General features: G+C 41.7%; 1 protein-coding gene across 1 annotated transcript; it reads right to left on the reverse strand.

Moving 5' to 3' along the window:
* Positions 1-2,165: 2,165 nt before the first annotated feature.
* On the reverse strand, positions 2,166-25,835 carry tm6sf2b (transmembrane 6 superfamily member 2b). Its single transcript, XM_028816268.2, has 10 exons — positions 25,507-25,835; positions 18,443-18,546; positions 9,685-9,782; positions 9,489-9,592; positions 7,337-7,419; positions 3,198-3,322; positions 3,020-3,121; positions 2,838-2,930; positions 2,643-2,762; positions 2,166-2,548 (listed from the first exon to the last, which is right to left on the reverse strand). The coding sequence occupies exons 1-10, from the start codon at positions 25,596-25,598 to the stop codon at positions 2,339-2,341; spliced, it is 1,131 nt and encodes a 376-aa protein (XP_028672101.1). The 5' UTR covers positions 25,599-25,835; the 3' UTR covers positions 2,166-2,338.
* Positions 25,836-27,150: the final 1,315 nt, after the last annotated feature.

Consider the following 27,150-nt stretch of genomic DNA (forward strand, 5'->3'; position numbering starts at 1 on the left):
TCAGATCACCTTCTAGAGTTTACTCCAAGTAGTGAAAAAAACAACAAAAAAAAAACATCCAGTGAGATGCAATTCTGTGCACAGAAAAAGATTGCTGATGAGAAGTCAGAGGAGAATGGCCAGAATGTTTTTCAGTTAAGATAAAGGTGACAGTAACTCAGATAACCACTCTGTACCACTGTAGTGAGCAGTCTAGTCTCAGAACACACAACCCATTGAACATTGAGGTGAATGGGCGACCACAGCAGAGGACCATGTCAAATTCCACTTCTGTCAGCCAAAAAACAGAACACTGCAGTTATAGTGGGCACAGGCTCACCAGCTGAAGATTGGAAAAACATTGCCTGGTCTGATGAATCTGAATTTCTCCTGAGGCGCATAGATGGTAAGGTTAAAATTTGGTGCAAACAGTATGAATCCATGCACTCAATTTGCCTTGCATCAATAGTCCAGGCTGGTGGTGGTGTTATGGTGAGAGGAATGTTATCTTGACACTCATTGGGGCCATTAATACCAATCAATCATCGCTTGAATTCCATGGCCTATTTGAGTATTGGTTCTGACCATGTGCATCTCTTCATGGCCGCAATTTACCCATTGTCACACGCATGAGTATGGGGGACAGCTTAAAGGCTCAGGTGATGGTAATAGCCCACCAAACCAGGGGTCGGTGCTGTTGTTTAGTACCTTCCCTCTTCCTTCCTCTGCAGAAGGGAAGCCTAACTGCCACTCCAGTGCTGATGTCACTTCTATTGTCCACCTTCCTGGACCCTCCCCTTCCTGTCCAAGACCTATATAATCAAGATGGCTACCAACCTACTTCAGTTCTGTCTGGAACTAGTGTCTGCAAAGACATTCCCGTATTTTGTCTGCATGCCGTTCAACTAATATATTGGGTTCACGCAAGGATGATGCTCACCAGCTCTTTAACTTTGACTTGTCTCCTCTTTACACCATCTAGTGGCTACTTGCAGCATGATAACACACCAAGTCACAAAGCAAGAGCCATCTCAAACTGGTTTCATGAACATGACAATGAGTTCAGTGCTCTTCAGATCTGAATTCAATGGAACACCTTTGAGTTGTGATAGAATGGGCGATCAGAGAATGAATGTGTGGAAATTGCATGATATAATCATGTCAATATGGACTAGAGTCTCAAAGAAACAGTTACAACATCTTGTAGAATCCATGCCACAAAGAATTGAGGCTGGTTTGAGAGCAAAAGGAGGTCCAACCCACTATTAGTACAGTGTCCTTAATAATTAGCTCAGTGCATGTATTTCTTAAACTGAAACGTTGTCAAAGAGGTACCCAATGGAGTCCAAATTCGAGCATGTGCACCCAGCTAACTTGTCATATGGTGTTTCTATGACTTATATCAGGGGGTCTCTTTGGCCATCAGAAGTAGCTATCAGATGTGTAAAACAGGGAAATATACGACACGATGGAGAGGAAAGATGTGCATATAAGTTAAGCCACAGGCAAGTTTGCTGTTGGCTCTGTGTTCCGTACCTCGTATGACTCTGCTGGGGTTTTATTTACTTGAATTTCTGATGTTTTTAGCTGTCAGAAACGGCAATCAGACATGTAAAACAGAAGAGGACAGAAAATTTCAATACGGTCTCAGAGTAAATCTGAAAGAGTAAATGAATCAGTAAATGAGTGTGCACACAGAATGATTCTCTCTTACAAGATTCAATGATTTTAAAAATTTGCCAGTGTTTTTAAATGGGATTTAAAAAAAAGAACAGCATTTTCCATCCAAGATATTTCATAAATGGTGAACTTTCTGGACTAATTGCTTTGAAGAAGTGTCAACGAAATCAGTCCACTGGAAGTCCTTTTGCTTCTTAGGGCCAGACAGACTGACAAACAGACATGACAACCACAATAGGTGCTTTACCTATTATGCAAACGCTCCTCAATGAACCATTTGTGAACTTTATTATTTAGTGAGTGTGACACACAATATATCTCTATATTCTTTGCACAAACTCTTTGCTAATTTGCAGCTACCCATAACGCTTTGATCCTTCCCTTCCCTGCCTCTCTTGTTCATTTTTTTCTCCACATATTTTCTTGTTTTCACCAGTGGATATGCCACATACTAGTTCATCTTCATTTTTTTCCACCATTAGGTAAAGACAGTCACACTCACAGGATGCCAAGTCAATCAGCTTTTATTATCATGACAATCATCCCAGTTCCAGTCATTGGCTTTCCCGCCATTTTCCTGTGGATCCCCTTTCAGCTATACTGTAGCTGAATTGTCCAGATAAAAACAAAAAAAAAAAATTTTTTAAAAAGTAGTGCAAACAAAATGCCCACTTCAGCCTCACTTTTGTTTCTTCTCGAGGTCCATTTCAGTTTGTGATGGCACACGGAGGAAGAACTCAGGGTGTCTCAGACAACGCAGGGCCAGAATCTGTGGGCCTATAGCGTAGAGGAGGTTGAGCAGCAGCACCGGCCACATTGATTCTTCAGGGACGCGGTAGGTGAATGGCGTCCTCAAATGCAGGGAGCTCCCTATGTGTGAGAACTGGGCCTGCCACGAACAGAAGAGGTCAGGGTGACAAAGGTGAGTTTTACCTTTAGAAGAAACATTATAAGACCCCAGTACAGAAAACCCAGTCACTCACCTGAGCCACAGCTCCTGCAAAAATCAACGTCCAGTCTAACATCCAAGTGCACCCAGGTACCAGCAAGCCATAAGCAAAAAAGCAGAGCAAGGGCAGTGCATAGAAGAGATAAACCAGCATCTGCAGAAAGACATTCATGTCAAGACTTTATTGAAGCATTAAGGGGGTTAAGTGGGGCTACAGCACCTCCCTCACCTGCAGACGGGGGTAGGCTACAGGATCCTTTATGTACGGCTCATACTGGTACACATAGGTGAAGCAGGAATCCAAAGGGCACTCCAGGGACACCTGAAATGGAGAGGAAGGGTACAGAATCACCTTAGTGACAGACACCTGAGGAACTGATAAGAAAGTGAATGCCATGTTGGCCTACTCACAAATCCCCTGAAGACAGTGAAGGTGATGGCAAATACCAAGAAGGTTAGCAGCAAGGAGTCCAGCAGGCGCTGATGAGGTAACTTATTCTGTTCAGCTACAATCTTAAAAGGAAGTGGTGTACCATGAGGTTACAGGCAAGAAGACACTGGCTACAGTGCCAGATTAAGCGACCCTCACCTTGTCAGTGGCCACCTCAGGGGCCGGGCGGGAGTTCTCAAAGACTCGGAGACCTGCCCAAATGGGCAGAACAATGAAGAAGATGTTCAGGAGGAATGCAGGGCGGATGTCTGTGCTGTACTTGCCTGTGGAATGGAACGACAGTGTGAGGTGTGGAGGATAGTCTTGTCAATGGTGTCAGATAGATAGACACTGTATACATACTACATATAATGCAAAGTTGACTCACTCACTCACTAATCAACAAAAGCACTATTTCCCATTTAGTTGAAAAGCTGTGAGGGAACTGGATACTATGTAGATAAATACCCTTCCAAAGCGAACAACAGAGAAAGCAGATATTGTCACTTTCTCCCTGACCTTCCATTAGCAAGGCCTCCATCACACTATCTATCTATCTATCTATCTATCTATCTATCTATCCATTCTTTAAGGGTCAGGCCTCAAGAAGAGCCATTCCACCGTGACTGCTCTACTCACTGTTGTTGACACGTTACAGCTGGCTAGAGCTATCAACATGCTGTCTGTTGTCGCCCATCTAGTCCTTTCCTCTGCCTTTAACACAGTCAACCTCCTTGCCACCCCCACTGACCTTGGCATCACTGGGACTGCCCTTAGGCTGTTCAAGTCATACCTATTGGGCAAATCCTACCATGTGTCCTGGTGAGGAAGGATATCAAGGGTGCATCAGGCATGCATGGGGATGACCCTAGGATCGGTGCTGGTCCTCTCCCCTTCTCTTGGTATACACCTCCTCACTAAGTTCTATTATCCTGTCACATGGTTCTCCCTATCAGTGCTATGCGGATGATAGGCAGCTGTACTTGGTGTTCCCACTAGAGTACAACATGTCATCACTTAGAATCTGGATGAAGGAACACCATCTCCAGTTCAACCAGGCAAAGGCAAATCTTGTTATCTCAGCTCACCTCTCTATCTGCACCTCCATCTCGGTTCAGCTCGGCTCACCATCTCTAACATCTACCAAGTCTGTATGCAACCTTGAAGTGGTGAGTGATGACCAGCTGTTCTTCACTGACCACATCACATTCTTGCACATTCACTCTATACAACATTCGCAAGATCAGACTGTATCTGACAGAGTATGAAGCACAATTCCTGATCCAGATTTTGGTCTTGCCACATCTGGATTACTGCAACTCTCTGCTATCAGGAGTGCCAGCATGTGTTACTAAGTCCCTGCAAATGATTCAAAATGCAGTGGTACATCTGGTGTTCAACCACCCAAGGTGGGAACATGTCACTCCTCTTTTCAGATCACTACATTGGCTTCTTGTAGCAGCACATATTAGGTTGAAATTCTTGATGTGTAGTCAATGGGTCAGTAACTATATGGCGACTCTTGTGAAATCTTATATTCCTTCTCAACAACTCGAGTCTTCTGATGAATGGCATCTGGTGGTACAACCTCTGCATGCCATCAAATCACATGTAGCTCCTAGCTGGTGGAATGAGCTGCCTACCTTCATCTGAACTTCTGACTTCCTCAATGTGTTTAAAGTGTTTGGTGAATTTGTCACACTAATGAATTAGGTTTTGTAGCCTAGGAAACACCTGTATTTTGCTTTCTGAGCTCTTCGCTTGTGATAATCAATTCTGTAAACTTTTCCTGTAACATCTGTTCCCAAACCATCCCTCAGATTGATATTTACGTGATTATGTTGGCATCTTCTTTAAGTCGATTTGGATAAAACTGTCTGCTAAACAAATAAATGCCAGCATTTAACACATATGTAAATGTTCGAAGCTTTAAAGCCATACTATCCATCACTAGAGTAGCTAGCCAGTTATCTGCATAACACTTTGTGTTGTCCAAAATGCCACATGGTGACTGAGACGTAAAGGACGAACCACCCGAGAGTCACCCATCCATGCATCTGCCAGACTGCTGAGTCAAGACAGGGCACATCCTCCCTTCTTTTTCTCCTGACACAGATGTTTCGTTTTGATTCTATTCTTCAGCTTCCATATCCTTAAGCTTTTTAACTTTGAAACAAGGGTGTGTTTTTATTAGGGCTTTACATCCAGACATTACTATTTGGTATGATTTATTTTCACTTAAATTTTTTTATTCTATTTTAAGGAACGTTGCATTTTTTTTTTAAGTTTCTATACTTTGTTTTTAAATCTTGAGTAACTGAGGTAAACAGAGGTCACCTGGTGAGAGAAGACAGCCATTTCTTTACCACAGGGTTAGTGGCTGAGGTCAGTAGTGAGGAGCACAGAACAGTGGACAATACTTCCATACTCTAAATTTATTTCTCATTATTTCTGTACAAATTTCTACTGTATTTTTTACTTCTAATGTATTTCATTTTTATTCCAGAATTAGTTGTATCCAACTAACTAATGATGCAGTATTGCTGCACATTTTGCAATCAAACTCTGTGTAATGCTTTCATTCAGAAAGGGCAAGTATGGATTCCATAAGCAGGCATCCTTAGGAAGAATTAAACCCCAACTCCCTTAAGTGGACACGCCTAACATAAGCCAACTATGAAATGTGGTGAGGAAACTCCCTGGATCCCTGCCACTGAAGACCTTCAGGAGGAGGTAAAGGTCATGCTGGGTACATTAAATACTTGAAAATACTTCTGCGCTGTGCCTCATGCCAAGACATAAGGTGTGGAAGACACCTAGATAAGAAGGTGGCTGAACATGTGCATGACCAGAATGATGGAAGGGGCTGAAAGATGAGAATTTGATGGTCAGGAAGCTACACGGATAACCAGATAATAACATGGATAAATAAACAGAGATGAGAATAGGTGAAATGATGGACGGATGGATGAATGAACAAGGGGCTAAATGGAAAGGCAGATAAGAACATGGATGAAGGAACAGAGGAATGAACAGAAGATATGATGGACAGATATGCCAATAGAATAAGTGGATGGATGAGAAGATGGATTGATACATGGATGGATGGATGGATGGATGGATGGATGGATGGATGGATGGATGGATGGATGGATGAACAGCTAAGTGAAAAGAAAAGTGGGCAGCCTACAGATGAACAGATGATTTCTTAAAGAAAAAGAGGATAAATGAGTAAACAGAGAATGTGATGAATGGATAAATAGAAGGAGAAATGAACAGATGGATGGATGGATGGATGGATGGATGGATGGATGGATGGATGGATGGATGGATGGATGGATGGGCAGATAGATTAGCAAAAGGGTGAAAAGATGGATGGATGGATATGATAATGTATTGACTGGTGGTTTAATCAATAAATGTATTAATAGATGGATAGGAAGATGGACTAGTTGATAGGGAAATGGATAGAATAAATGATAGATGGCCAATTGAGCACGTAATAATGGATAGATAAGCAGAATGGTAAACCAATAGATGAAAGGATGAATAAATGAATAAGAAGATGGACCGCCAGACTAATGAGACAATGGATTTATGAATGGAGGGATGAACAAACAGATAAACCTTGGATGGAGAGACAAATAAGCAGACAGGCGAAGGGTAAACAGAAGGATGGCAGGAAGCATAGACAGGAAGAGGGATGTACAGGCAGGAGGGCAACGTAACAAATGGAAGAATGAATGGATACACAAGTGGGTGAACAAATAAATGGATGGCTACATGAATGGTCTAACGGATAGATAGACAGATAGGTGAATGGATGTCTCTTTGGATCATTTTCTTCATTTCCTAATTTACTTCTATAACCAAGGCCTACTTTCAGTTTCTTACTAAAGGCCTGTAAGTGAACTGTTGCCCCCCACCCCCACCCCCTTACTTTCTTTCCTTATTTCCATCTTACTTTCAAATTGAATTTCAATTCAGCTTCAATAACGGGACTTTAACTCACTCTACCAAGTCTTTGATGGTAAACATGCATCCATTATCTCATTATCCATTATTCATTGAAAACCAGAATGTCCCAGTAAGTCTCAAGCGGCCCAGCATCAGGCAGATAGAGGATTAATGCTAGGGAGCCATCGGGCTATCTGGGCTCTACCAGTCGCAATTCAGACTACATGGAGCCCAGGTTCAACTTCTATTCACAAGCTGATTCTTTAATTTATAAATACTTAAGGCCCTCTGACATCAAGTGAGACATGACCAAGACTGTGAGGTGACCACATGGCTCTTACCGAGGACATTTCCTGGCAGGAACACAATCATGCTCATGGACAAGGAGCCCAGCCAGTAAAGGCCCACGTTGCGGTAGCTCTGCCTGCAGAGACAAAGAGAGAGAGAAGATGCAAAGGTTAGAGACAAATGATTTAATGCAGATGGTGAGACCTGGGAATGCAGGGATTATTGGGCCATGGATGACATAGAAGAGTGTTGGCAGCCAACTGCCAAATGAGATAGACCTGTGTGTGACCCTGAGCAGCTCAGCTGGCTGTATTCCATTCATAATAATAGTCTTATTGGGTCATTCATCCAGGAATGATAACCAATCCTGAGTTGGAGAGGACATCACAGGGATGTAATCTGTTGTGTATGTGGGATGTACATAACCTGCATACCTAAACATCTCCAAAATACTCATGTTAACAATTCTGGTTTTGGGATATTCTTCATTCAGATATAAATAGCTCAAAAAAAGGAACACTTTGAAAACACATCAGATCTCAATGGGAAAAAATCATACTGGATATCTATACTGATATGGACTGGGTAATGTGTCAGGAACGAAAGGATGCCACATTGTTTGATGGAAATGAAAATTATCAACCTACAGAGGGCCGAATTCAAAGACACCCTGAAAATCAAAGTGAAAAAATGATGTGGCAGGCTAGTCCATTTTGCTTAAATTTCATTGCAGCAACTCAAAATCGTACTTAGTAGATTGTATGGCCCCCACATGCTTGTATGCATGCCTGACAATGTCAGGGCATGCTCATAATGAGACGACGGATGGTGTGCTGGGGGATCTCCTCCCAGATCTGGACCAGGGCATCACTGAGCTCCTAGACAGTCTGAGGTGCAACCTGGTGGCATTGGATGGACCGAAACATAATGTCCCAGAGGTGTTCTATTGGATTTAGGTCAGGTGAGTGTGGGGGCCAGTCAATGGTATCAATTCCTTCATCCTCCAGGAACTGCCTGCATACTCTCGCCATATGAGACCGGGTATTGTCGTGCACCAGGAGGAACCCAGGACCCATTGCACCAGCATAGGGTCTGACAATGGGTCCAAGGATTTCATCCCGATACCTACTGGCAGTCAAGGTGCCGTTGTCTAGCCTGTACAGGTCTGTGCATCCCTCCATGGATATGCCTCCCCAGACCATCACTGACCCACCACCAAACCGGTCATGCTGAACAATGTTACAGGCAGCATAACATTCTCCATGGCTTCTCCAGACCCTTTCACGTCTGTCACATGTGCTCCAGGTGAACCATCTCTCATCTGTGAAAAGCACAGGGTGCCAGTGGTGGACCTGCCAATTCTGGTATTCTATGGCAAATGACAATCGAGCTCCACGGAGCCAGGCAGTTAGCACAGGGCCCACTAGTGGATGTCGGGCCCTCAGGCCACCCTCATGAAGTCTGTTTCTGATTGTTTGGTCAGAGACATTCACACCAGTGGCCTGCTAGAGGTCATTTTGTAGGGCTCTGGCAGTGCTCATCCTGTTCCTCCTTGCCCAAAGGAGCAGATACTGGTCCTGCTGATGAGTTAAGAACCTTCTACGGCCCTTTCCAGCTCTCCTAGAGTAACCACCTGTCTCCTGGAATCTCCTCCATGCCCTTGAGACTGTACTCTGAAACACAGCAAACCTTCTGGCAATGGCACGTATTGATATACCATCCTGGAGAAGTTGGACTACCTGTGCAACCTCTGTAGAGTCCAGGTATCACCTAATGCTACCAGTAGTGACACTGACCGAGGCCAAATGTGAAACTAGTGAAATAACAGTCAGAAAAGATGGAGGGAAAAATGTCAGTGGCCTCCACCTGTTAAACCATTCCTGTTTTGGGGGTCGTCTCATTGTTGCCCCTCTAGTGCACCTGTTGTTAATTTCATTAACACCAAAGCAGCTGAAACTAATTAACAACCCCCACAGTTGCATAACTGACCAAATCAATAAAGTGTTCCTTTAATTTTTTTGAGCTGTATATTTCTTTTCAATGGACATCCTTGAACTCATTCACAGTTGGGCTCACTGAGACCTAAACGTCCTAAGTGAATGACTATCTGGGCTGAGCTTCTACTATTCTTCTAGGATCTTTCCATGTGTATTTAGCTGGTAGGCCAGGTCAAATCGAGTGGTGCCCTCCTGCTTCCACGCTCACCCATTGGAGATCTTCATCACCATCAGCAAGTACAAGATGTAGTGTGCAGAGCCATCCCAGTAACAAATCATAATTCCGTATGCAGTGCGCAAGTAGGGCTCCCCCTGCAGACAAAACAGAGAAAGAATGCTGGGTGAAGTGGCACCACAAAAAGCCCAGAGTTGGTGGTTTGAGACACTCAAGTCTCCTTTCCTACCTCATTCATGTAAAACTCCATGAAGCCACTGATGTAGCCATCTTGCTCCAGGCCAATAATAAGATCTATAACACTTGTGAAGGCACAGACTGAAAAGACTGCAAAAAGAAAGGAGGCAGAGGAGTCCGTGAGCCAGTGCTGTAGATAAAAGTCCAATTACACAGGTTCTATGCGCCACAAAAATCCCCTTAACTAGCCAAAAGAATTCCTCTGTTGTGCATGGTACAGTAGATGCCACCACCGAATTAATGCAATGCTTCACTGCTTAGGAAGATCTTCCACTGGGTCAGTAAAATACATACAGTACACAGTGCCTGAGAGATACCCTCACTGAGACAATGCCACAGCCAAAGAAATGCCCTTGCAGAGCCAATACACTATAAATGCCTTGCCAAAGAGCTCCCCTTACAGAGAAGAAACAAAGATTCTGCAACTCCAGATGCATACCCATACTCCGCCAATACACCACTAAAGAAATACCAACTTAAAGAGTCGATTCAATACACACAATAACACACCATAGAAACTCCAGGGTTGTGCTCACACAGAGCCAATACCAGACCTCTGCAGTACCAGAGAAATGCATGTGTACTGATAATGCAATACGATATCACTGAAGTCCTAATGAGGTGGTCCTAAAGTGGCAATTCAATCCCCCTTCGGTACCAGCAGATATTTGTGGAGATCCAATATAATCCAAAAAGTGGTGCCAAGGTGGTAATCATGCAGAGCCAATACAAAGTATCTGCAGCACAGGGGTAATCCCTGTACACAGGCAACACAACACTACTGTAGTGCCAGGGAGGCACTCAGAGTGCCAATCTAAAACCATCAAAGTGGCAGGAGAATGATCCAACAGAGCGATTACAATGCCACTGCACCTCACATGAAGTGCTCCTATTATGCCAATATTACATCTCTGCTGTGCCAACGAAGTACCCAAGCTGAGCTCAGACAATATCACTGCAGTCCTGGGGGGCGCTCCATGATAGATAGATCAATAGATCGATAGATTGATGTGGAGGATTTTCAACAAGTCATAAATCTAACTAAGATAATTCTATTAGAAACACTTCCATGTTTACCTATTTTTTTTTCCATTTTCAGCTTTATAATCTTAATTTAATAAGACAAAAGAGCTGCTCATTGAATGCAGAACCAGTACAACCACTGATTCTCAAAGAAATACTGACTCTTTAAGGGCACCTTATGGTTCTTTACTGAATTGTGTGGTAACTCTAAGCCTAACCCTCACAGAACTACTGCTAGGCAAAGCACCATTTCATTCTGGGAAGGGTTCTTTGCATATGAAGTTGGTTCATTTTGATTTGAAAAACTCCCTCAATGTTAAAAAAAATCAAAATCTTTAACATATGGTAGGCTACCTAGCAGGACACTATCAGTTTAAGAAAACCTGGACTTAGGCTGTGTAACTTTATGTATGCAGTAAGAATCCTTTTAAAACCAAAAGCCACTTGTGTTTTACAAATCTGTTGCCATTTAATTGTGGTCATTTATTGTATGGAGCCTGTAACAGATCCAAATAAATCAAGATTCTTTCCAGAACCTTCATATGGATGGGTTTATTGAGAACCAAAAATGGTTCCCCTATGGCACGGCCATGAAGAACCACTCTGGCACTTTCAGCAAGTTCAGAGAGTTGGTAGCATTAAGTACCTGGGAACCATATTGGAAAACAGCTTGAACTTTAATGAAAACATTCAATACATTTACAAAAATGCCAACAGCATAGCAATTTATTAAGAAGGCTGAGGAAAAGGAACATTTGAGCTAGCATCCTACGGAGCTATTATACACACCATGTTGAGATGCATACTGACTTCTTCATTTCTGGCCTGTTTTGGGGGATTGCCTGTGACTAATAGAAATAAACTTGGGGAAACAACACAGTTGGGGTTGACAGTCACCATTAGGGCTTCAAGAATAATATAACAAAAGAGCAAAAAGAAAAGTGGATTAAATTGTAAAGAAGCCGACACACTGCTTACATAACTGTTTCCAAATTTCGCCTTCTGGAAGATGATACTGGCTGCCAAAACTTAAAACAAACAGAAATTTAAATACTTTTATACAGATGGTAATAAAAGTTTTAAATAAGCCAAATTCAATGTTGGTGAATTAAGCAACTATTCTAGCATTCTGTTTTTTTTTAAATATGTCATTAATGTGTCTTTTATTGCATGCCTTTTATGTAAGAATTGCATGCCTTGTATGTAAGAATGTGCTCTCGTACGTCCTGAACCAGAGAAAATTTCCACTTGTGGACAGTAAAGGTAAAGTAAACTGTGCACCCATCCACATGAGAGGACAATTAAGCAGCTGTAATTTTTTGGAAGTCACAATCATTGACAGCCTAGAGTGGGCACAATACATTTCAGGTCTTGTCGTAAAGATCCACAGAGGCTTTTGCTTTCCCAGACGAAATCCACATGTCTGCAATCTATGGTCGCTCTTCGATAGACAGACAGACAGACAGACAGACAGACAGACAGACAGATAGATAGATAGATAGATAGATAGATAGATAGATAGATAGATAGATAGATAGATAGATAGATAGATAGATAGATAGATAGATAGAGAGTGCATCTGGAAAGTATTCACAGCTCATCACTTTTTCCACATTTTGTTATGTTACAGCCTTATTCCAAAATGGATTAAATTCATTTTTTTCCTCAGAATTCTACACACAACACCCCATAATGACAACGTGAAAAAAGTTTACTTGATGTTTTTGCAAATTTATTAAAAATAAAAAAACTGAGAAATCATCAGTTTCGCCCATTCCTCAGAAAGCCCATTCTTCTTTGCAGCACCTCTCAAGCTCCATCAGGTTGGATGGGAAGTGTCGGTGCACAGCCATTTTAAATCTCTCCAGAGATGTTCATTCGGATTCAAGTCTGGGCTCTGGCTGGGCCACTCAAGGACATTCACAGAGTTGTCCTGAAGCCACTCCTTTGATATCTTGGCTGTGTGCTTAGGGTCACTGTCCTGCTGAAAGATGAACTGTCGCCCCAGTCTGAGGTCAAGAGCGCTGTGGTGCAAGTTTTCATCCAGGATGTCTCTGTACATTGCTGCAGTCATCTTCTTTCCCTTTATCCTGACTAGTTTCCCAGTCCCTGACGCTGAAAAACATCCCCACAGCATGATGCTGCCACCACCATGCTTCACTGTAGGGATGGTATTGGCCTGGTGATAAGCGGTGCCTGGTTTCCTCCAAATGCGACGCCTGGCATTCACACCAAAGAGTTCAATCTTTGTCTCGTCAGACCAGAGAATTTTCTTTCTCATGGTCTGAGAGTCCTTCAGGTGCCTTTTGGCAAACTCCAGGCAGGCTGCCATGTGCCTTTTACTAAAGAGTGGCTTCCGTCTGGCCACTCTACCATACAGGCCTGATTGGTGGATTGCTGCAAAGATGGTTGTCCTTCTGGAAGGTTCTCCTCTCTCCACAGAGGACCTCTGGAGCTCTGACAGAGTGACCATCGGGTTTTTGGTCACCTCCCTGACTAAGGCCCTTATCCCCCGATCGCTCAGTTTAGATGGCCAGCCAGTTCTAGGAAGAGTCCTGGTGGTTTCGAACTTCTTCCACTTACGGATGATGGAGGCCACTGTGCTCATTGGGACCTTCAAAGCAGCAGAAATTTTTCTGTAACCTTCCCCAGATTTGTGCCTCGAGACAATCCTGTCTCAGAGGTCTACAGACAATTCCTTTGACTTCATGCTTGGTTTGTGCTCTGACATGAACTGTCATCTGTGGGACCTTATATAGACAGGTGTGTGCCTTTCCAAATCATGTCCAGTCAACTGAATTTATCACAGGTGGACTCCAATTAAGCTGCAGAAACATCTCAAGGATGATCAGGGGAAACAGGATGCACCTGAGCTCAATTTTGAGCTTCATGGCAAAGGCTGTGAATACTTATGTACATGTGCTTTCTCGATTTTTTTATTTTTAATAAATTTGCAAAAATCTCAAGTAAACCTTTTTCACGTTGTCATTATAGGGTGTTGTGTGTAGAATTCTAAGGGAAAAAATGAATTTAATCCATTTTGGAATAAGGCTGTAACATAACAAAATGTGGAAAAAGTGATGCGCCGTGAATAATTTCCGGATGCACTGTAGATAGATAGATAGATTCTATAGGTGCACCCCGCACTGCCTCAGCTCAACGCAGGACCACAAAGCACTGCAGAGTTTGGTGAAGTCAGCTCAGAATGTTGTTGACACACAACTCGCTTCTGCTTGGGACTTATATAATATACACGCTGTCTCAGAAGGACAAACAGTATAACGACCTCCGCCATGCTGCACAATAACTCTTCTCGTTTCTTCATTCAGGATCATTAGCTCTTGCACCAATAGGTTCAAGAACAGTTTTTATGCACAAGTCATAATGTTATTCAACAGGCACATCTATTGACAACTGACTATTCTTGTAGATATTGTCATGCGTGTGCACATGGAAAACAGCTTGATTCCTTGGGTGACGGTAATTCTCCACCGACACAGGAGGTGGCACTGTGAGCTAACAACTTCTCTTCTTACCCTTCTGCAGAAAGGATGATTGACACCTGACATCACCTCTAGAGTTCATCCACCTGGACCCACCTCTTCCTCCCAGATAACCTTAACCTCCTTAGCGTTACATTTTTTCACAAAAAACATGTAAAAAGTGATGCATTTTTTGTCTTGAAAAATTACATTTTTATGACATCTCCTCTTTCTACTATAAAACATGCAAAACACTAAAAGAACAAAGTCAGAAGTGTAGAAAGTATAACGATAATAATATGAACAGCATGCTGCACATGTGTGAATGACGCAAGTGTCACTTTCAGATTCCCAAAATCACTTTTAGATTCACTGATTGAAGACAGATTCACTTCGTCATCACTGCTGATGAGAGGCGCTTCTTATGAGATGCCATTATGAGGCTAGGAGAAGACACATCTACACCTTTGCACAGGTAACACTTAGGCCTGACGCTTACGCAACATATGCCTATACCGTTGCCCGAATAACACTTGGTACTAATGCTGTTGGCTCTTTTACAGCCTGAGTAAACCTTGGGTCTTAGGCGAAACACATCTCTACCGTTGCCCGATTGACACTTGGGATTAATGCTTTTAGCACTGTTTTGACAGCCTGAGTGACGCTAAAGAGGTTAAATACGGAAGAGCCACTATTCTAACTAGTCACCTTAGACAGAAGTCGGGATGAATCAATTTAGGTTTATACAGTGATCCCTCGCTATATCGCGCTTCGCCTTTCACAGCTTCACTCCATCGCGGATTTTATATGTAAGCATATTTAAATATATATCGTGGATTTCTGCGGACAATGGGTCTTTTAATTTCTGGTACATGCTTCCTCAGTTGGTTTGCCCAGTTGACTTCATACAAGGGACGCTATTGGCAGATGGCTGAGAAGCTACCCAACTTACTTTCTCTCTCTCTCTCTCACGCTGACGTAGGGGGGTGTGAGCAGGGGGACTGTTCGCACACCTAGACGATAGGGACGTTGCTACCTTCTGTGTACAGCTACTTCCTGAAGGACATGCTGCACGGTGCTTCGCATACTTAAAAGCTCAAAGGGCACGTATTGATTTTTGACTTTGTTTTTCTCTGGCTCTCTCTCTTCCTGCTCCTGACTGAGGGGGTGTGAGCTGCCGCCTTCAACAGCTTTGTACCTGCGGTGCTTCGCATACTTAAAACAGCCCTGTTGACCTGTTTGCTTTTCTCTCTCTGACACGCACTCCGTTGAAGAGGAAGATATGTTTGCATTCTTTTAATTGTGAGACAGAACTGTCATCTCTGTCTTGTCATGGAGCACAGTTTAAACTTTTGAAAAAGAGACAAATGTTTGTTTGCAGTGTTTGAATAACGTTCCTGTCTCTCTACAACCTCCTGTGTTTCTGCACAAATCTGTGACCCAAGCATGACAATATAAAAATAACCATATAAACATATGGTTTCTACTTCGCGGATTTTCTTATTTCGCGGGTGGCTCTGGAACGCAACCCCTGCGATGGAGGAGGGATTACTGTAACACGAATTTTCTTTATACTTACTTTAAAGAATTATACAGGGTTGGCTTCGAGGTGCCCCCAAAAATCTAACCTGGAGTACTGTGTGCAGTGTTGGTCTCCAGGCTACAAAAAGGACATAGCAGTACTAGAAAAGGTCCAGAAGAGCAGCAAGGCTAATTTCAGTGCTACAGGGGTTGAATTATGAGGAAAGATTAAAAGAGCTGAGCCTTTACAGTTTAAGCAAAAGAAGATTATGAGGTGACATGACTGAAGTGTTTAAAATTATGAAGGGAATTAGTACAGTGGGTCAAGAATGTTACTTTAAAATGAGTTCATCAAGAACACGGGGACACAGAAGGAAACTTGTTAAGGGGAAATTTTGCACAAACATTAGGAAGTTTTTCTTTACACAAAGAATGAAAGACACTTGGAATAAGCTACCAAGTAGTGTGGTAGACAGTAAAACTTTAGAGACTTTCAAAACTCGACTTGATGCTTTTTTGGAAGAAATAAGTAGATAAGACTGGCAAGCTTTGTTGGGCTGAATGGCCTGTTCTTGTTTAAAGTATTCTAATGTTCTAATGTTCTAACCTTGTCATGTGGTGGCTTTTACAATATACTGTACAGTGTGTGTTTATGTGTCTATATGTTGTATTTAATGTATGCCGTTTAATTCATTGTTGTTTCCGCCCACTGTTGCTGGTATTGTATTGCTACCACTAGTCTATAGGAGATGTGCAAGTAAAAATGTAATTTTACTCCGCAGGCCCTGCTCAAGGGTACAGTGGTGGGTGGCTCCCCCTTTCAGACTGGAGCATATTCACATTTGTATGTGAAATCGTTGAACATTTCTACCTCGGAGATTGGAGCGCGCTCATATATATATGTTATACACAATGCTATTGTGACATCCAACACAAGACAGGATAAGCCAAGTCATGGCACCTCAGAGGCTGGTGCCCAAATGGGCTTAGACCTACAGCTGGTCCTGGTACTACATATATATTTCAATATAAACTTGAACTGAATAGTGCCTTTGCAACAACACAGAAATACCTATAAAAAGTCCAAAAACATGAAAGCTGTTGCACACTGCAGAGCCAGAGATGTATTCTTACAGAAGAAACACAAAGCTGCAGCAATGCCAGCAAGAAGATCCTCGTGATCAAAGTTTCCTCTGTGCTGGGGTGGAAGACAGCAAACTATTTCATTTACATTACCCTATGGGCACTACTTAATATAATGCATTATGAATCTTTTCATATGTATCATCTGTACTGCAGAACACACATGAAAATGTAATTATTAAACTTATTTTTTTAACTATTCAATTCCATATATTTTATTAATTCATTTTTACAGAATATATTGTGACCAAATGCAGAGTGGCCTACCTCATCACATTCTGGAAAAGCAAAAATTAACACCAACCAAAAACATATGTTGTTATTTTAAAACAGAATGCCTTTCATCAAATGCACCACCAGAGCACACAAGTATCCAGAGGCTACTAGACGGGGGTGAAGCCAGAAATTGCAACTGGGTGGGCAAGTCATAAGGTCCGGGGTGGTCCACCTTGATGTTTTTGAACAGCTCCAGGGGAGATGGGGTCCCTTGGAAGTGAGCAACTCAATTGATTGACAATTGAATGATTGATCAACGGTCCAGAGTTGGGGGGGGGGTCCCCCTTAGACTTACAAAAATCACAAAGAAACGTTTGTGTGTGTGTTGGGGGCTAGCTTATTAATGAGTGGGGCCTAGCTTTAAAATGTGGGCCCACATAGCTTTGCCCCGCTACCTGACACCATCAAGTTCAGGGCACAATTCCAGATACAAAAAAAGATTGTTCTTAAGAAATATGAAAAAATACAAGGATATGAAAAGACATAGAAAAGAAATGAAAACGCTGCACCGCCAAATAAAAGCATTCGGCCACCTCCAAAAATGAGGCAGTCCAAGATGTATTCCATTCCACCTCCTCTTTGATTGGGTCACTTTGCATGCACAGGGAATCCTGTTTTATTGAAGGACTTTCTGTCACATTTAAGATGAAAGTTTTAACCTATGCAGGAGTTAAAAGTACTGCTTGCTTTGCACATACATTGTGAGCAGAAAAGTAAAGATTTAACAATAATGAAAGACATCTAAAAAGCACATATGGTACAGATGTATAGGCAGCACCCAGAATATTTAATCAAAATTTGAATATATTCAAATATATAAGAATTTTTCATATAATGATTACCTGAAGAGGATAACCCCAAACTGAATGAAAAATGTTTGAAAGAAGTGGGCATAAGAGAATATAATTGGGTCACTTTCAGGCCAATTTTCAAAGAGCTCACCTACGGGCTTTCCAAGTTTTCCAAGAAATGGCCATTGTGCCTTCCATCCTTTCTAAGCTTTCAGTAGATGGGTGGTATTTCTTGTCATCTTCCTGCCCTACCTTACACACCTGCAAACATGCCCACCTTAACAAGGGGTATTGCTGATGACCCAAAGAAACGGGTTCAATATGACACATTGCGAAGGTGATGACCCAAAAGCCTCAATACAAAAAATAAAATGCATGTGGCAGTTTGGTGAGCTTCCGGAAGGAATACAAGATGAGCTGATGCTTCAAACTGAACGAGAAACTTCTTAGTGCCAGCACTGCGCCCGAAACATTCACTGCAATACCCCCACACAACCAACACTCCAGTACTTACAATAGAAGATGCAGTCTACAGGAACATCACATCTGACGATGGCATACGCAATGCTGAACACCACCAGCACTGCAGCCACACCAAGTCCTAGGACAGCTGATGGCCTGGAAAGACAGAAGGGATCGAGAATCGTGTGAGATTGCTTCAAAACCTCATGGTGTGCACTTCAGTAGGAAATCTGGTTATTGGGGGACCACTGAGGGTCGGCAGATGGAATGTCAGGTGAAAAACAGCTGACTTGGCTTGAGGTGCCTGGTAATCAACTTTAAATGAAATGAACAGAACACAGAGATGTTTTAGTCTGTTTTATGTTTTTTATTTTTTAAATGTTTTAGTCTGCACACAGAAGACTCATCTACAATTTTAACGCAGACCTTTAATGCATAAAGACGATTTAATGTATGCTGGTTTATTCATTGTTGTTTCCACCCACTGTTGCTGGTATTGTATTGCTACCACTAGTCTACAGGAGACGTGCAAATAAAAATGTCATTGTACTACGCAGGCCCTGCTCAATGGTACAGTGGTGGGTGGATGCTCCCCCTTTCAGACTGGAGCATATTCACATTTGTATGTGAAATTGTTGAACATTTCTACCTCGGAGATTGGAGTGCACTCATATATATATATGTTATACACAATGCTATTGTGACATCCAACACAAGACAGGAACATTGGCCTACAGCTGGCCCTGGTACTACATATTTATTTCAATATAAACTTGAACTGAATAATACATTTGGAGAAACACAAAAATACCTATAAAGAGTCCAAAAACGTGAACGATGTTGCACACTGCAGAGCCAGAGATGTACTCTTACAAAAGAAACATTTACGAGGTGTGATCAAAAAATGTGGTGAATGCTGACGCAGAGCACCATCCAAGAACAACAAAAAACAATTCAATGCAGGTTCTGACACGTCCATCTTAGAGCCGAGTTTGTGTCAAGTTTCAACTTGTTTGATACTGTCAGTCGTTTGTGAGCCACTGTTCGAGTTCAAGTGTGTTTTTCAAGTTTGTCATTAATAACGGATATCGAGCAACGTATTAACTTGAAATTTTGTTTCTAATTGCAAAAAGCTTAGGAAACCCATCAGATGTTAAAATCGGTTTATGTGTCACTGCCCCAACAATTAAGTCTGTTTACAAGTGGTTTGATCGATTTCATAATGGATCTGACTCGGTTGAAGATGAGAAAAGATCACCACGTCCTTCAACATCGATAACCGAGGAAAATGTTGAAACGGTTTCATTCTTCATCATGACAACACTCCTTGTCACACATCCCTTCTAGTACAACAATTACATGAATTACAGTACAGTACAGTACAATAAAAACATTATGCTGTGTCCGCATCCACCTTATTCACCGGATCTGGCACCGTGCGACTTCTGGCTGTTCCCTAAATTGAAAATGACCATGAAAGACAAGCGATTTCAATCCACTGAGGACATCCAGGCAGCCATGACAGCCCAACTAAAGACACTCTTGAAAGAAAACTTTCAGAACTTCATCGCAAAGTGGCAGGAGCGTTGGGATAAGTGCATTCGAAGTGGAGGAGAGTATTTTGAAGGTGACTAGTAGTTGTAATTTTACTGCAATTTAAAACATTCACTGTATTTTTTGATCATACCTCATATTAAAGTGTACATAATAGAAGAAATACACATGGTACTCATCCAAAAAATAACACGATACACGGGTGTTTAATGCTGAATCAAATTTACCGTCCATTTGTCTTCTTTATAGGTAACCTGGGCTTGTCTGATTTTCACAAGTTTGTCAATATCAGAGTTAAATGAAATGAAGAGAGCGCAGAGAGGAATATGTTTTAGTCTGCAGGCAGAAGACTCGTCTACAATTTCTGCACACATCTTTAATGCACAAAGACGATGCCCCCAGTGCCTGCTGGCTTGTTGTACAAACAACGCTAGAATGTTTTTTTTGGGAAGCCACAAGAGTTTCAATTCTTTGTTTAAAAAAGTCAAATGTTTTCTTCTCAATGGTGAATGCTTTGTTTCTAAATGTCTTTATAGCCGAAGGATTCATGCTTTCATTTGGCAGTACCACATCTCAGAATAATGCTGTTGTTCTTGACGCTTCATACTGAAAGAAAATGTAACCCTCAGAAAATATGGGTTGTATGTTCTTTGGTTCCAATTTTTTGGATGAATCTTGTGAGTTTGAAAAGAATTGGAAGAGTTCAGACTAGATGATGCTAAGGGGCATTTGAGAAACATGTCTTGTAACTTTCTTAACTCTTCAAACCCAGCCCCATTGTTTTGGACCCACCGGCAGGACTGAACAATAATGCAATATTTTTTTAAAAATTCCATAAAATCATTCATTTTTACTCATTGCTACATTTAAAGTGCAGTGTTTTGCTGTTAAGATGCTGTGTTGCACAGCCTGAAACCATGTTGCAATGTCTTTCTGTCTCCCCTCAAAGATCGCCGAATTGCGTCATCCCAGAAACACTTGTCTCCAACCACTCCCTTCATGGCTTTCTTGAATGTCCTGACTCAACTGCGTACAATTTGAGGCACAGACTTTATCTACTAAATGAGAGGGGTGTTTCAAGTTTTTAATGACACCACATTCCACTTTCTACGTTTTCCACTTCCTATATTTCAGGATTTTTTTATTTTGTAAAGACATTTTTGAATCTTGTATTGCTGGTGATACAATTTGGATACAGAGTGTAAGATCAGTATAAGATCTGCCCGTTAACATCATACAGGGGTTAAAGCTGATCAATCCATTACGTGACAAAAGTACACGTGCTCCACACACCGGGGGGGGCCCCCCAACAGGTTAGCACAGTATAATAATACCGACGACCCACTATGGACAACGAGGGGTGACATCTAACATCCTAGGACTCCAAATGGGCTTTGACCAGCACTGCTATGGAAATCTTTTATTTGAAAAGAGTGAAAACAGAGAAAAAGAATCTTATTTCTTGTACTGCTGGAAAACAGTAACATTACAAGAAATAAATTGTTATTGCTATTGTATAGTCCAAAATCACACAAGGAATGCCTCGAAAGGCCTGACTAGGCCCCGTTTTTTGACAGCTCCCCAGCCGTGATTCCCTAAGAAGACAAGAAAAGACTCCCCAAAAAAAAAAAAAAAAACCTTGTAGGGGAAAAAAATGGAAGAAAACTTGGGAAAAGTAAATTCAGAGGGAGACCCCCTTCCAGGCCGTTTGGATGTGCAAAGGGTGTCAAAAAACAATAAATACAATTCACAAAACAGAACCCGAGCTTCGTAAGCCTCTTCACAGGGTTAGATGGCTTTTCTATTATTATTAGTATTACTATTATTATTTCTATTATTTCCTTAGACAAAATGAGATCAATTAGCCATTTTAATTGTAGATATGTTATAACCATTTTTTTCTGGTTGCTCCTGATACATTCACTGACACTTACATAGTGTATGATGGCTTATTTCAAAACCTGTGTAAAAAACAATAACATTCAAAGTTCATTTTATAGTAAAAATTTTACTGAATTTTGCAACCGATTCTACTGTAAGATTCATTTACTACATAGCTAACTTTCCAGCTACAAAAATTCTGAAAGAGAAATGTCTGCTCTCGTTGGTTTGGACATGTGCAGGGAATGATGCTGAGTATACTGGGATAAGGATGCTAAGGATGGAGCTGCCAGGCAAGAGGAAACCAGGAAGGCCTAAGAGAAGGTTTATGGATGTGGTGAGGGAGGACATGAAGGTGACAGGTGTAACAGAGCAAGATGCAGAGGACAGAAAGACATGGAAGAAGATGATCTGCTGTGGTGAGCCCTAACAGGAGTAGCCGAAACAAGAAGAAGAATGAATCATGTGATGTGAAACAGGCTGTCATCTGCTTGTAACTGGAATTATGGCAGTCATATGTCAAATGCTCCTTTGACTGTGTGCTGAACTGAAATCTGCAATCAGTAACCCTCTAAACATTAAAGCAGTGGCTGATTCATTATTATTATTATTATTATTAAGCTAACGACCCATCTGGGACGTCCAGTGCGACCCACAGGTTGCGAGACACTGACTTCGACCTCTCATTGATCAGCACTATAGTTGGGGTGTTTTGAGAGAACCAGGAATCCATTTGAGCCGCATATTCGATGTCATTGCGCCCTCCGATGGTCAAAATATGCAGGTGCAGTAAAAAAAAAACGTAATTTCAACTGCTGCTCCATCATCCGCTGGCAACAAAACGGAGAAAAGTACGTTGAACAACGTGTTTGTAAGTAAGCCCATGTCCTTATCGAAACAAAGTTTCTTTTTTTACGAATGTGGCCGTGTGTTTCTTAATTTACCTCCACAAAAAAGGTGCGCACCACAGAATCGTTTTATTTTTCATTTCTCAGTGATCCATTCAGAATGCCGAATTACCTAATAGTCGTCTTTAGCTTCTCTTGTGCTTTATCAGGAAGACGAAACAACGAGCCTAAAATTTTTAGGTTTGTTTTTGACTGACGTCCAAAATCCAACCCGATGTATGTCAGGCAACATTACGACTGTTAACAGTTATCTGGTACCCTTCTCTTGTAGCCCAGGTGCCACAGCATGGCAAACAGAGCCACACTGCCCCCTGCCACCAGTTCCAGTTCCAGCGCGCATAGTTCGCCTAATGATTGCTGATACTGGGTTGAAAAGCCTCACCCGATCTTGCATCAGCGGAGTGCAGAAAGTGAATATTCGCTTAATATGCGCATAGAATATTAAAAGGTATTATAAAGCAATCACGGCGAGCAGAATGAAACACAAAACAGGTCACAAGCAAGACTCGTTGTTTATTGAAAATGTTGAAAACTGACATTGAGGACTCAGCCCCCTCTTAAATATCGATGAACACTTGTCTACATCCAGACATTACCAGTCAATCTACACTGCTACAACTACTACGGCTGGTAAACACCCGACCCTGCATCAGCTCGATTTGGGACGCCGACTGTCAAAAGTGTTTTAGAAAATCTGTACGAGTTTATTCAGCCAATGCCGGCTCCACTGCTTCGCTTTTTATCAGCTGACAACTTAACTCTTGTTGACATTTCTGACTGCATTGCCTAACATGAATTACGCAGCCGGTCTGTCTAGCTTAGGACGTGTCTCCTCTCATTCACTTCTACATGAAAATGTTTATTTTTGTTTTGTTCTGTTTTTTTAATTAATTATTTTTAAGGTAAGTGGACCCACGATTTATTCTCATATAAACCTACAAATGTATAATTATGGTTTTTGCCAGTTATTTTAGTAGTATCGACTTAACTATTGTGAGTAGAATTTACTACAACTTGCTAAATAACTGCAACTAACTCAAAAAAGTGGGGTTTTAATTATTTTTTATAGCATCGTTTAAAAAAGTAAATCCTACTTAAATAATATGTTGTATTTACTAAATATACTTAAGGTTCTGTATTTTAGCACACATTATTTCAGTAATCCTAAAAAATTACATAAATTAAAATATCCTAACATTTTAATATAAGGGGTGTAACAAACCACTTATAACATATCAACATAAACTATAAATAAAAGAAACACTCATTTATTTTGACTGATTGCACTTTTCGTAGAATCTTAACATTATTTGTTTTGTAGTTATGATGCTGCATTGACAGTAAAGAAAAAAGTTGCTTTTGTGATGTAAAGTGTAAAACAAGTTTGCCTCTGTATCAAAAACATGTCATAAATCAACCACAAAAACCGACGACAGTGCAAGTTGAAGACAATTTGGTGCCCTTGGCAGAGTGGGTGGACATCGCCCTCATTGTCCACAGCAGGTAGTCGGTATTATTAGACTTCGAATACCTATGTGGTTCCCCCTCGGTGTCCGGAGCGCGCACAAACGGCGCCCCTTTGTGTACATACTGCGGATTTTAAGGTGCATGCGCACCTTTACTTTCATAAACGATGCCCATGGGGTGACAGCTGCCACTCAGTATCATCAGTGATTGGACGAAAACGGGGGTTGGAGGTTGACCCTCCTTGGTGTCCGGAGCGCGTGCCTCTTAACTTTCATAAAGGGCGCCCCTCAGATGACGCGACTGACTATGTCGCCTGTTGCATTGACCGGCTCTGACCGATGACAATCTTAAAAGTCTTCAAGTTTCGTTACAACTGTACAAAGGTGTGGGGATCCTTTGGACCGCAATACAACAAAAGGGCGGGGTTTATGCAAAACATCATACTTTACGCAAACAATGTGCATAGTCATGTGCATAAAACGTAATTTTTTTAAGCGAAATTAACTTAATGTGCATCGGGAAATTAAAATATTTCATTATGTTTTGAGGATTAAAAAGTGTTAATTTTTAGTACATTTAACATCAAATGCGTGAGTATTTAGAACAGCCTCCGAGTCTGAATACGCTTCTGTTAAAAGAAAACACTTTAATTTCTTTAGTTCAACATCAGTTCATTGTGTTAATGTGACATGTGAGAGATTTCTGTAACTAAAAGTTAAGTAACCTTAAATTTAATGCAAAAAGTAAACATCGGTCCGTAAACGTTTTTTTTTCAGTGTTTGCAGGGTGGTTATATGCATTGTGCATCGTCTTACTGATTGTCCCAAGTCCTTATCGAGACCATACACACGACTACAAGCAGCCGGACAAAGATATTGTTCCTTACGCATTTGGTAAAATTCAGGTCGTAAGAAGGACTTGAGATTTCTAGATATGAGCGGCGAAGTCACAAAGTATCGTTAGCTCTTTATTCTTAAGTTCAAGTTGGAGTGACTACTCAGACTAGTGACCTATAGTGGCTTCGGTTTTGGGACTGTAAAACATCCCAACCACCTACTGATTCCGCGACTCTGAGAAAGTCACCCATTCTAACAGTCCTACAGAAAAAAAAAACGAAACATAACTGACATGCACGTGCGATTTCTGAAATATACATAAGCTTAAGCCTCTCCAGTGCCACTACAAAGGCGGTGCTGCCCGACCTTTCTTATTAATGTCTATCCTCCAGAGGCAGTGTGTTTCTCCACTCACCGCTGCATTGAAATCGTTAGCCGACCGTTAATGGGTGAATCACTCTTGTACTTACTCTTCAAAAGTCGAGACCCGGTTTGCCAGGTATGCAACTGGAAACGCACATAGAGAGAGCAAAAACACCCGGAGCACTGGAGGCACGAACATTTCCGCGTTAGTCCCACCGAACTCTCTGAAGACACGTGCCTGTTGACGCACTTAGCTGGAGATTCTAGTCGGTTGTATTCAGACGACAACCTGGCATGGTTTCGGGTTAAATCCCAGTCAGAGCTGCCCGTCCTCGGCTGCACGCTGTTTCGGCGTAGCCTGAGAGTCAAGTTAAGCAACTGGTACACGTCGCATTGTGTCGCGATCTCAAAGTCCGCGGAGCTCTCGAGTGACCCCTTCCGGTCGAAGCGAACACACCGCGATCTGGTGAGTTTTTCGGTGATTGTGAAACTCGCAGTCTACTGAAGAAAAAGTGGCGGGGCGGGGTAATGATATGGCTGTGCCGATAATCAGCCAAATCGGCATCGTTGAGCGAGAGAGCAAAAGTTAATCACTGCTGCAGCCTTTTCGGAAGTATACAAAATCTGAAGAAGTTAGAAAATGTAACCATGGCGTAACATTCACGTGCTTTCGAGGACTGAGCAGGCACTGCGTCCCTCAGTGGACTCTGAGTTCAGCAGATCACTTCTATAACCTTCTCAACCCATTTCAGTGCTGGAGCTGGGGTTATGGAGTTATTGGTGGAGGTTTAAATGTTATCCTACAAGGATTAGGCAAAAGGCTGAAAACAGGCCTGGACAGGACTCTAGTCCATCACAAAGACAACCCACACTAACACACACATATGCCCCATATTCACATACAGTGACAATTTACAATTGCCAATTAACATAACCTAAATAAATTTTAAAATTAAATTGTAAGCAGTTCCTGCATTGCTTGAGCTTCTCAGGTAGTTATTTTCATGAAATGACACTTGCAAAGCTATTCAGTTATGACAAATTTTAGGGAATAACAGAAGTGAAAGGCTAACTTTATTAAAGTGACTGACCATTATGCATATCAGATGAATGTGTCACTCTGCTGGTGAATTATCGGGTGACCATATTGTCAAAGTGCCAAACCACGATACTTGTACAGCACGTATGCCCACGGAGAAAGCCCATCCTCATTTGTTTAATGCCTGCTTTATCTCATTATCATCAGAGAGGGATCAAAAACACTTTCAGAAATGAACATGTATGCTTCCACACAGTGGTTGATGTGGAAACTATCATGTTTCAGCCAGCATTTTCCCCCTGGCTGGAGTTCACAGTTGTGTTGCTTGTGTGTTTTGTTTAATTTTGTATCATTTATTTGTATTAATGCTTGTTTTGTACATTTAACTGTGTGTGTGTGTTGGGAAAGGGGCATAACCTTTGTATTTTGTGGTGGTTTCCCTAGGGGCGGGGCCACCTGCCAATCACCACCAGGAATGACCCTTAACTCTATTTAAGGGAGGGCCTCCCATAGATCCTTGTGGCTCATTGAATGTTTTAGGGAGTGGAGAGTTCTGGTGAGTTTCTGTGGTATTACTATTGCTTGTATTTTCTGAATTTTCGACCCTGTGCTTTGTTTTTCTACTTTGTCTTTGGATTTCATTTTAGGACTGTTTATTGATTTTTAGAACCCTTGCTCTGTTTATGACCTTCCCTCTGGATTTAAGATTGGG

This window comes from Erpetoichthys calabaricus, chromosome 12 (genome assembly GCF_900747795.2).
Source record: "Erpetoichthys calabaricus chromosome 12, fErpCal1.3, whole genome shotgun sequence".
Taxonomy (NCBI): Eukaryota; Metazoa; Chordata; class Cladistia; order Polypteriformes; family Polypteridae; genus Erpetoichthys; species Erpetoichthys calabaricus.

What these genes read in the sequence shown, in the direction of transcription:
- tm6sf2b (XM_028816268.2), bottom strand. Translation starts at nt 25,598, where the DNA reads ATGTTCGTGCCTCCAGTGCTCCGGGTGTTTTTGCTCTCTCTATGTGCG. An exon ending in TGTAGACTGCATCTTCTATT is followed by an intron (nt 9,783 to 18,442) that starts GTAAGTACTGGA and finishes TTCTTTTTGCAG; the next exon opens with TCTTTTCAGTCTGTGCCTTC. An exon ending in GTGATGAAGATCTCCAATGG is followed by an intron (nt 7,420 to 9,488) that starts GTGAGCGTGGAA and finishes TTGTCTCTGCAG; the next exon opens with GCAGAGCTACCGCAACGTGG.